The sequence below is a fragment of the Pleurodeles waltl genome, chromosome 4_1, assembly GCF_031143425.1.
Source record: "Pleurodeles waltl isolate 20211129_DDA chromosome 4_1, aPleWal1.hap1.20221129, whole genome shotgun sequence".
NCBI classification, from domain to species: domain Eukaryota; kingdom Metazoa; phylum Chordata; class Amphibia; order Caudata; family Salamandridae; genus Pleurodeles; species Pleurodeles waltl.
The window spans coordinates 482,197,709-482,210,029 of record NC_090442.1 but is presented as its reverse complement, the minus strand read 5'-3'; the positions used below and the strand labels follow the sequence as shown (position 1 = coordinate 482,210,029).

At 41.5% G+C, this 12,321-nt stretch overlaps 1 protein-coding gene across 1 annotated transcript in view; it reads left to right on the top strand.

Moving 5' to 3' along the window:
* The first annotated feature begins 420 nt into the window (after positions 1-420).
* The window catches only part of PTPRQ (protein tyrosine phosphatase receptor type Q), a 1,423,303-nt gene continuing 1,411,402 nt past the window's right edge, over positions 421-12,321 (top strand). Inside the window, exons 1-2 of the mRNA XM_069227528.1 lie at positions 421-439; positions 651-868. Coding sequence (XP_069083629.1) covers positions 421-439; positions 651-868 — 237 coding nt within the window. The remainder of the gene's footprint in view (positions 440-650; positions 869-12,321) is intronic.

Sequence of the window (12,321 nt, the reverse complement as noted above, 5' to 3'; positions counted from 1 at the left end):
ACCTTTCCTTTCACCTAGGACTACTGTGTTATGTATCTTCTGTTGAATTAAAACAACAGGGATGTTTCTGGCTACAGAAGCACAACAACTGAAACCAATGGGCTTGATTAGATACGAATGAGCAATTAAAAAGAAAACTAAAATCAACTGGATATCTCTACATAAAACCTTTTGTGTCACAACACATAATTACAAACTATTTGTTTCTTCTTAGTTGAAATAAACTTTTTGGTATTATTGTTTTGCAAGGTTTTAGGAATTTCTCAAGTGACTATAGGAATATGTCTTGGTCATTGTTCTTTTTGTCAAATCAACATTACAATTCTATAGTTAATGGGAATTTTGACAGCAAATGTAGGTACGTTTAAACAAACAATAATTAAAACATAATAAATGCAGTGTGGTGGATGGGGTAACATTATGGGGTTCATTAAAAATGGTTAGTCTGGTCTGTTGATGAAGAGTACTTCTTTTGGCTAATTAGAAATTGTCAACATCTGCATGAACATTTACATTTTGGAATTATTGCAGTGATAATACTATTGTTCATTATTTTGTTCCCAAAAACTCATTTAGTCCACAATTTGTCAAGTTGTACTTTCTGGGAGTATTGTAAAACAGACATTTCCTTTTTGTTTTGTCTTGTATAGGAGTGTGTTCGCATGGGTGGCTGGCTTTTGAAGATAGTTGCTATAAAATTGGCCAAGATATGAGAGCTTGGGAAACTGCACAGTATATGTGTAAGACTTCTTATGAAGGAGCTCATCTTGTTAACATAAACAGCATAGAAGAGTATACGTTTTTGTCATCGCATCTCCAGACAATTAATCATATTGTCATGATTTGGACCGGCCTCAATGATCTTAAGGTAAGGGACTATCATGTAGTTTTACATTTTTTTATTTAAAGGTAATGAAGATGATTTCCATTTTTTGATAGCCAGGCACTGGAACCAAGCAAATGAAAGTTCATCAGGGCTGAATTGAGAGCCCAAAACTGTACTGGATTTTTTTAAATACAAGCCTCCCTTCCAAACTGTGACACTCAAGCACTTCCGACATTTTCCAATTCACCTCAAGAAAACGGTACATAACAGAGGCACCCCTTGCTCCCCCTGCGGGGATGGGACAACCCCTTAGGGCTCACCAAAGCCCTTAGAGGGGTTCATTTAACCCATGGCCCAGGAATATATATAAGAAATGAAAGACTCAGGAGCCCCCTTCACATTCTGCAGAGGGGGGTCATCATTTTACGTTATGGCACTGCAAGAAAAAATAGAACAGTGTGATCTGCAGCACAATTTTCCAGATATATTATATAAAATCATTACATTTTATAGGCATTTCTCATGGATAACTAATGAAATATGCTAATATTTCAAGACCTTACATGGGGCAATCTTGGCCCACTACAGTAATTTATATATGTGACTATAATGCCATTGAACCTAATAATAGTTCAGTGATGGCTGGTGACATTTGAAAGTGGTGGGGTGTTAAAGTTGGGTATGAGTTTTATGTAGCTAGTGAAGCATGCAAGCCTAATGGACAAACATGAGGTCCAGGGTCGGTCCTCCTCCCAAGAAGAAATTGAAAAAAAAATTTGAAAGCAAATTAATTTAGTGAGAATGCAAGGTTTATAATGCAGTACAAATGTATAGCTTTGAAATATTAAAAACATTAAAAACTGCCCCATACCTTACTGCGTTAATAAGTTCAACAGTTAATATAATGTACAAATTGTATAGGGTAACAACTTCAGGCCATTTAAAGTGTATGGTTGTGCACTGTCTTGCACTGCATGCGGCATCCACTTTGGAAGCAAATGTCAGGCATCGGGAAGCACCCACAACTGCTGGCTGCAATCAGTCATACAGAAATATGTGCAAACAGGTCTAAATGTGAGATGAAAAGAGTGGGGGCTCTCTTAAAGGGACATGTAAAATACATTTCTGTGATTCCCTTAATGTGCCACCCAACCTATATTTTGGTTTCTCTCTGAGATGTTATTGCATCCAAAAATAACACAATGACTGACATACACCTGGAACTTATCAGCCTTATTGGCTTTCTCAATAGTTGATATCTTTTTAAGATAAATGAGTAACAACAATGATTTCTTATAAATAATTAACCATGGAAACGTTTCAGTTGGCCTCAATTATGTGTACTTTATGTTAGATATGTATGCCCTTTTTTCTCTGTACATCTCATCCATCCGCACATTTTCAATCTCCTCTCTTTCTTCTTCAGGACTCTCTTTTCACTGTCACCTGAATGCACTTCCTCACATTTTCTTCATTATACCATCTCAAACATACACTGCACTCATATACATTTGAGCACTTTATTTCCTTTAGCCTTCTAAATATTTTGACCTCTTTGTACAACCTTCACATACATATACATTAAATTTTAATTTTAGCTGGAATACATGACCATTGTTCTGTGGCACCAACACACTGACAAGTACTTTGCTTTGCTTTCAGCCTCAGCACCAGTGCTCTCAATTAAAGCCCCTCATAAACACCTGGCACAAGTCAAAGTACACACTATGCAAGAGTAATAAAATACACAAAAGAAACACAGAAACAGATCATGATGAAACAGCTAACTCTCTTGTCTAATGGAACATTAAGTAAAATGTGAAAAAAGAGAGCAACAAAATCACTGTCCCACATTTCCTTAACTTTTTTTAACATTCATTATTTGCAAATTAATCCATGTTTTTGGCATTAATGTTAAAAGCATGAAGAAAGGGCCAGTTTTAACCCATACAGTAGATAATTGCCTCTCCTGTAAGCACATATTTCTCACTTTGAGCTTGACTCAGATATGTGGATAAACTTTGCAAGGGAAATCAGAACCATGCTTGTCTTTTGGAACAATTTAGTGGATGAACAAATACAGCAGCTCCACTTCTGAAGGGGCCAGTGATCTGCAGCCTGGGCCTGGGGTGTCAGAGTGGGGGAGGTTACGGTGACAAGGGGTCTTAGCACAATATAAATATTCCAAGGTTAGCATTATAACACTTTACCGAAGCCAAGGCACAGAGTTACAGATGCATGCATTCACTCCTACTGGGTGATGAATGGGGACAGGGCAGGATCCATGCCTATGAATGACAGCTGGCTGCCCTCAAGCAGGGATGACGACTCCAATGCCCGAAACCATGAAGCTACAAGCGTCACTGGCCTATAGTGGATTTTGGCATAAACCACAATGGAAAAGAAGGGCTTTAGAAAGCTAAGCCCTGTGTTGTGCGTCAGTGCAGAAAGTTGATTTACTGTCCGGCTTCCGTTTCCTACTTCAAAGTGAGGCAGGGCAGGCAGCCTGGGACAGACAGCCCAGACTTAAAGGCATAATTTGTTTAGAGATACAAATGTATCTCTAATCAAATGGATCCATTTAATATTTTTTTAATGTTGATGTGGAGGAATTTCAGAGGGGCGCAGCCCCTTAACCATAGAGGAGAAACCGCCCCTGTAATAGTTAGTCCAGTATCCACACTATCCCAATGGAAAACACCACAATCAGATCAATTTTGAATTCCTTTCTGTGCACATTAACAAGTTGAACCCTACTTAGGGGAAGATAAATATATGAGGTCGCTTTCCTGATGCTTGCCAGAAGTACAACTCGTAGGCTGGAGTCACACTGAGACTGCTGTGTCCTGAAGTGTATTTTGCTTTTTAAGTTGTCCATGGTTATTCATGCAGGGGCTCTGAGTTTGATAGGGTAAGTGATTCCATCACAGTGGTGCCTTCTGCTCTAGTCAAAGACCTGAGACAACTATATGTGTACAGCTAATGTGACCAACAGGCTGTTGCTGCTACACTTCCTTATTTAATGGTCAGTCTTAACTTGGCAGCTTCCACTATGTAGATCTGTGATACACATTCATGTCTGACATACCGCAAAGATAACCCTCTCACAGTCATCTGGGACAGCCTTCGCTGTTCTATACAGCAATGTTGGCATGTCAGTGAGAGGAAGCACTGCTTTTAGGGCTCGGGTTGGGTAACAAGCCCACCAATCCCTGAAACAAACCCCCAAAGCCTCAGTCCTACTGGTAAATGCCATAATATCCAGGTCCAGTGCTTACTGCGAAGCACGGTCTGCAGCTTCCTTCTTTCACAAGTTCTATAGTGGAAAACGTAACCCCTGCCCTGCACCAGTTCCAATAACTCTGAAAGGTATTCTTTGATGCATCCTATTTCCTGTCAACCACTGCATAGAAATTCAAGTAGAAGAAAAACACAATTTACTGTTTTTTTCAGTGTTTATACACACAGTTAAATGTGGGTGTGTACATGAACACGTTAACACGATAATGATGAGTAACAGTGCCATATGCATTTGTGGGAGCAAAATGCCACATAGACTGTAAATATTGCCAGAGCCCAGAGGTGACATTGTAGGAACATACTGCGCATATTAACCATTATATATATTTTTATCAATTGTTTTCATCAACAAACAACAACACACGCTGAAGACAGTAGTTTATATAAGTATACACACAGATGCAAAAATTCAACATTAAAACACTGTAGTAAATTATTATACTTTAACTGACAAGCACATGCACTTTTAAAGACACATATTAAACAATTATTTTAAAAATCATTGATTTGATGATTTAGTTACCTGACTGCACATACATGCATCAGTGGCAGACACAAATTAAAAGTGGTGGAGGGAGTGCGGAGGGAGCACAGGGGGAAGCGTGCGGGGGTACAATTACAATGAAAACACCACATACATGGTGCTGCGGCCACCTCATGCTCCTCTGCTTCCTGGTATTCCTGCTATTACAAGCATGAGAGCAGCACAGGGATTGGCTTGATCGGGATGGTTTACCACTCGCTTAGGCACAGGGAGTCTGTGTTGTTTCTCCAACCTGGCTGTCAACTACAGCTGGGTTGGAGAAGCCTAGAATGGGCGGCCAAGCAGACATAGGCAGTTAAGTGCACTCACTCCCTCCTCCCATGGTCCAGCCCGCCCCTCCCTGCACAGGCTGGCTCAGCCAGCAGCTGAAAAATAACACTATAGTAAAATATTGTTTTATTTTTCATCTGCTGGCTCTGAGCCACTGGGGCGACGCTCCTCTGCCATTACGGAGAGGCTGACGCTGCTTACATATAAAAAAACTAAAAGCGCCCAAATGAGCCTTTTTAAACTTCCTATGCATCTTTTAGGATACTAGTCCAACTGTCCCCATGAATAAAAGCTCCTGTGTTGGCACTGAAGCTAAAACATATAGTAAATGGTTTGATGTTATTTTTTTAATTAAAAAAAAAATCAAACCATTTGCTTCAGAAGTCGTGCAGTATTGAATAAATATGCACAGAATATGCAGTACATTGCAAAATCATGGCCCTGTTCAGGAAATAAAAGTAAAAATATTGAGGCAGATTAACATCCCTGGTTTTAGTTTTTTTTACTTTTTTTATTCACATTTATTTATTTCTCTTTTTTTGTTCACAACAGTAGACCTGGAAAACTGCACCTGGAACAAGTTTCTAGGCATACTAATAGGAATGTCATGTAACATGTTTCCTGGGTCTCTGTTCGTTGTGTGGGGAATTATTAGTGTAGTAGTCCACCCAGGTGAAGTGAAGTCTCTTGTGCAAATGCACATTTTTTCCCTGAAGACAAAATGTGCCAGGTGCAGGTTTCCAGGCATACCACTAGGACTGTTAAGTCCCGTTATAGGGTACACTTCCACCCAGTGTGCAATTCAACATGGCATAGAATTCGGCACAAACCGAGGGAACGTCCTTTACCAGTGCACATTATCTCCCTCTGCGAGGGAAGCATTTTTGACTGTGGTAAAAGCTCTTCCTCTACAACTCCAGCAAACCTGTGGCGTGAATTTTCCTCTTCCCATCCTCTAAGGCGTGTTAAATGTCTTACTGTTTCCAGGGTTAGTAGGGGTCAGACCGGATTTTGTGAATGTCCAGACACATTCATTTTTCTGGGCATTTCCAAACTTTCAAGGAAGCCATACTTTGGAACGCCAACCTTTGAGTAGAATGTATTACTCCAAATTTCTCTGCAAATGTGGTAGAGAAATGCACAATATTAAATGCAATTATGCTTCCAAGGAATCCCATTGTAAATCCCTGGCAGGTGGAAATAAGTTATTTCTAGCCATAAACTTACATTTATATGTGAAAATCCCTTTGTTTATTGGCATGTGTTTGCAACCCAGGGCGCTCACAGCTGCAAGGTGGATTAATCAGAAAAGTTATGTCAGCTTTGAATTTTAAGTGTTCTCTTTCTTTTCACCCTTTGGCAACCCTGTCTGCACACAACAGATTGCACACATAGCATCCAAGCTTCTGCAACCTAAAGGCCTGATTTAGTTGTTGGCAGACGGGTTACTCCATCACAAAGGTGACTGATATCCCGTCCACAGAAATTTAAATCCCATAGGAATTAATGGGAATTTGATTTTAGCAGATGGGGTATTCGTCACCTTTGTGATGGAGTATTCACATCCGCCATCATCTAAATCAGGAATCAAATATTGCACACTAAATCATGCACCTTTAAACATTTAAAAATGAACCAAAATCCTTCACATTGGTGCTTGCTCCATGCTTTCTGGGACACCTTCTGCTGCTAAGACTGTTCCGGGTGAGGCCTTGAGCCTCATATGCAACGTTCTGCAATTTAATGGCAGAACCCTATACCTTAAGCTGAAGTTAGGCACCTCAGTTTGGACAATATTGCTCCCTGAGAACCCTGTTATCTCCTGTACCCAAAGTTGACCCTAAATGTTTCATCTGGTTAGGTAAGAAACTGACAAGGCCTGTGCTTGTCACGGTTTCGGGCGGGTCGGATCCGGACTTTGGTTGGGACACCCCTTGAGGTCACCGAATATCCTAAAGAGGTAGTATACTGGGGCAGAAGAGCAGCTAAAGGCATACACGGAAAGGGCAGCTATGGATAGGCACAGGCAAGTAAAAGCAGAGCAACCCTTGTGTTAACAACCAGGAAACAGATTACTAATGGACAAACACGCTGGGGTTGTACACAGAGTAAGGCGCAGAACATCCCACAGTGACAGGGAATCTCAATGCCTCTGTGCAGTTTGCTCTTACAGATAGTCACCCTGCCAGCCCCATAGAAAGGAGGCAGCAGAAGTGATTCTGTCTCTGGACCCTAGAGCACAAACAAGGATAGTACTTACATACACAGGACACACTCTTGTGGGTCCAGCTGGAAACACAGTGGCGATTCCTGAGAAAACAGCAATAGCACACTGTCACTGTTAGGCACGAAAGACAACGTATAACACTAGACAAGGATGGGGGCTGGAATTGCCTCCTGGAAACCAGGAGCCAACCCCAGTACAAAGGAGGACACTTATACACTGGTGAAGACTGATAGAACACTTACCAGACACAAAGAACCAAGAAGAAACAGAAACAGAAAGGAACAAACAAAGAGGCAGAGGCAAGAACTGGAAACAGGCTCAGGCTGAAGTAAAGGCAGGACTAGGACTTGGAAACAGGGTGCAAACTTCTGGCTGGAACAAACAGAGATAGGACTGGGAAACAGAGCAGGCTCTGGCTGGAACAGGCAAGGACAGGACTGGAATACAGGGAGTAGGAATGAGTAGTAAACAGGACTGGGAAGTAGAGAGTAGGTTCTGGCTGAAACAAGGCAGGAGCAGGGCAGAGAAACTGGGAGCAGGCTCTGGAAGAAACAAACAGGTACAAGGCTAAGAAGTAGGGAGCAGACTCTGGCTGGAACAATCAGGAACAGGGCAGAGAAACAGGAAACAGGATCAAGCTGGAACAGCACAGGAACAAAACTGGAACACCATCCGACAAGGGGTCTGTAACACAAAGGAATCGAACTCCAATGCACGACAGGGAGCTTGAGGAAATGGCTGCTTATAAGCAGTTCCAAGCTGGGCTGCACAGGAGAGGTCACAGGTGTGTATAGTTTCAGACACTTGCAAGTCCTGGAGGAGAGGATCCGGTGAAAAGGAGCAACTGGACTTCTCCCATTGAAAACAACGGGAAATAGAATCCGGGCTTTCCTGACTACCAGGCTGTGCATTATGGGATTTGCAGTCCCGTGAAGCAAATGTAGTCCTACACAAGTGTACCATAGTGAAAAGAGAAACAAACAGGAATCAGCAAGGGACTCTAGATAAGTGTTTAAGGTGATTCCCAGGCTTGTGACAGTCCTCTTACAGCGCCCCCTGGAAATGGGACGACAGAGTCGTAACAGTGCTTTGCAAGCTTTTGGTGAACTTCAGACATTGCACGTCTTCTCTTCTCGGCTAGGTGGTAGAAAAGAAGAACCCGGGCTGCTTGGTGCTTGATTGGTGGCTTCTGGACTGGTCTGTGGGGCTGGAAGGGTGCACTGATTTTGTGGAAGGTTTTTGACACACAGTGCATCCAACTCAGAAACCAGCTTGAAATGAGTTCAGCATCTCAGGAACATCGAAGCCCAGTCCAAAGCGGCTATTAATGAAATAATTTATTGTCAGTTGTAACAAAGATATTGGGAGATGATAATCAAAAGCTTTAATGCTTATCCTTTTAGTGAACGAGCCTCAGATGCTTTATTGAGATTACATCTTCCTCTATTTTTGTACATAAGCAGAGAAATCAACCTTTTTCAATTTAATATAATTTAATCATGTTTCAAATCATAGTTTCTCCCCATACAATAAAAACTAAATATTGGGTGTGCCAATGTTTGTTCAATTATTTCTAGTTCCCTTTCATGACCCTGTCAGCTCAGCTACTGTGTTTACTGAAAACAATTTGCGTTATGTATCATGTTTAATTTTTCATATTGTCACCAGGGCCATCTATCATAAAGGAGGGCTACGGGGTGCATTATGCAACACGCATGGTGCTTTTCTAGGGCCTCACAATGCTGCGTCAAAATCCATTCAAAGATTTAAAAAGCAAGGCTGCCTTTTGTGGTCTCGTTACATACAGCTTCAGCTGTCTGTCACACACAGCATTACATACAATACTATACAGAGTGGCCTTTGTGCCAGCCCTTGCTCATGATTCAGCGGCTTCCTTGCCTTTCTTAGCTGCCGGCTCTTTACTGGATAGTTTTTCTTTCTCTTCATATTTTGTCTTGCACTGGAGCATTTTTGTATCCTTCTACTTCTGACATTTTGTCATTCTTTTGTTTAATTTCTCATTTAATACTTTATGCAAGTGCCTGCCCTGCCCTTTCCTCTGGTATGTGTGCATTTAGGGCCCGATGTATGATCCTTTTTTTGTGGTCGCAAATGGTGAAAATCGCTGTTTGCGACCGCAAAATGGACAAGTACGATGCACCATTCCTATTGTGCGAGTCGGTGCTTAGATACCTAGGGCGAGATGTATCAAAGGATTTCACCCATTCTGTGTATATGAGAAAAAGCTTTAGCACATATGGCCCAACTTGCAAATTAGCGATTGTGACTCGCAGTTAGGAAGGGGCATCCCGAGGGGGCCTTTGCATGGGCAGTGCAGGGGCCCCCATGGACAGCCCCGCCGTGTTAGGGCTGGCGGTGTTCTGGCCGCACTGGCAGTCAGGTGGTGGTACGAGTTTGGCAGGCGGCCTATGCCGTCCGGCAAATTCATAATGAGGGCCTTTTTCTCCCAACAAATCACATTCAAATCTCAGGGCTCACACTAAGCACAACCAATGTAATAAAAAATTCCACATCTGCAAGCGTCATGGTGCATCTGTCCTGTCTCACATATAATTCATGCACAGTTTCCTTAACTTCCTTCTGAAATTGATTCAATAACAAATAATCCAAAACCATAGTAGAAATTCTGCCCTTCAAGAATGTTATCGCCTTATTATACTTAGTCATTATCACAGGCAATGGTACATTTGAGACAGGGTCCATTGCTGGTTCTGCATCTGACCATTGAATAGCAATTTTACATTCTGCCCACAAATCACTCAGAACTACAATATCAAAAAATGTATTCAAAATAATACACAACACCTTTAAAATCCTAACAAATCTATTGAGCTGTGCTCCATCGCATGGGCTTTCTCTCAACGCTGGAAATGTTTTATGTAAATGATGCAAGGTATCCCCTTCTCCAAGGGCCATGTACATATCCCCACCTGGTATTTTTCGTAAAGGATAGGCAGTAGTTGTCCAATGTTTATAGAAGATATCTCTTGTGATTTACCCTTAGATTCCAATTTCTTTTGTTGACTTCTTGATGCAAAATACTTTTTTAATTTTAGCTTCCTTGAAAACTTATATAAATCAATTCTAGCAGTGGCAAGGTCCATTCCAACCATGGGGCAAAAGGTCAACCCTTTGTTTAATAATCTAATATGTTTGTCTTGTAATACTCTTGAGGACAGATTGATAACTAAATCTTCTTGTTGTTTCAGCTTCTTGATGCTTCTGTTCACCTCCTCTTTTCTTGCCTCTTCCTCTTTGATCTCCTTGTGCTCTTATGCTCATTTTGTTCTGTGGGCCTCTTCCTCTCTGTCTTGTTTCCATGTTGTAGAGGCGCATCTCCCCTGTGAAGTCCAATGCTGGACCTTTTGTTAAGGGGAATTCATCCCCCGAACACAAATCAGAGCTTTCAGCACTTGACACGGTCTTAACTTTCTCAATTGTCTTATCCATATGTTGTTTGGCATAGAGGCAATCAAAACGTCTTGTAAAAATGGCAACGAGTTTCGGCCTTAGCCTTCAACAGGCCATAGAGTTCATTGTGATAGAGTGCCCTTTAATATAGAAACACAAAAGAAGCTAAGAAAATGGGCAAATCTTTATGTTGAAGCCACACCCCCTCAACTTTGTGAAAGACATTTGAAGCACTTGCATCTTACTCTTGAGGGACATTTGGTAACAGAGTGACTTATTGCAGCTTTGTGACAGACTTATTAAGTTGTACCTTCTGACTTCAGAGGGACATCTTGTAAAGGTATGGCGGACCACATTCTTTTTAAAGACTCACGAAGTATGTCTAGTATTTACTTGAGGTGCTGTAGTTGTGTGAGGCATGATCGATTGGATTTGCAAGTGCTTGTTTGTAATGCATTTTGATGTCCCTTTAGAATGGTTTTGTTATGAATTAGGAAAGGGGTTCTAGGCAGTTATCAGACTGGATCTACTGGACGGTGGCTAAAACTCTTTATACTGGAAAGAAACTTAAGGTACTTCTACTACTTGAGTTAAGTAAGTTACAACTCTGGTGTAGCGCTACAAGATTTACTTTCCCACCCACGGGTGACCTAGGAGAACTTTGTTCAATGCACCAGCGCTGAATGTGAAAGACAGGGAATTGTAATCCTGCAGAACTCCACTCAATACATATTTGTAGTGAAATCATTCTTTTGGGTTACTAACAATCCCTGAAAAAGGCTCAGGAGCATTGTGGTAACAGTAAACCTGTTTCATTCTTCACAGTCTCACACACACAGCACTAAGAATAGACACTTGTAACTAAAAGTATTTATTACAACAGTGCAAGCCTATTTCTTAGTACATCTAAAATAATCTAAATAAAATAAAAATTATCACAAAAAATAATAATCACACAAATAAAAACAACTCCCTAAACCTACTTCTACTCACTACCTTAGGAGAGCATAATAGAGCAACTTCTGGACTAGAGTTTCTTAGGCAGACGCAGTGTTCTGCATGCCTTGTTGACAGCTGTGGCTGTCATTATCAGAAGAGCCAGGAAGGAAGTGTCCCTTTCGAATGGCAATTGTGCTGCCGTAGTAGCTCTCCTCAGAATTACAAATTACGGTCAGTGAAAACACTGCTGCCCGCTCTATTACAGCTGGGGTCAATATTGTGATGTGTTTCCGCCGGGCCGGCGGGCGGAAATGCTGTTTCCGTCTGCTGGTCCAGCAGGAAACGCTTAATAGGTACAGCGGAGAGATGGCCACATTTGCACATATGCGGTCATCCTGACGCAGGACTTAGGCGGGCGGCCTCCGCCACCCGTCAAAGTCATAATGAGGGGCTCAATGTCTCATCAGGTGTTATATCTGGGTCATTATCTGAACGCCTTGACACTTTCTGTCTCTTTCTCAGATAAACGAATGATAAGGTTGGACAACATTCATGGTATTGTCGTTTATAACAGATATGACAGAATTTGGAAGGAGTGTGGTCCAAGATGGATTGAAGGGTTTGACCAGAATGGAGTGTGGCATTAGGGACTTTACCTCATGCCTGGCTTGTATGTTCAAAAAGGATATCACTGAAATGTAATAAACCAATGGTGAGATGATAAATGTGTTAGTGTAACGAGATATATGCTCTTCATTTTAAATTCATATCATTCTATGGTGA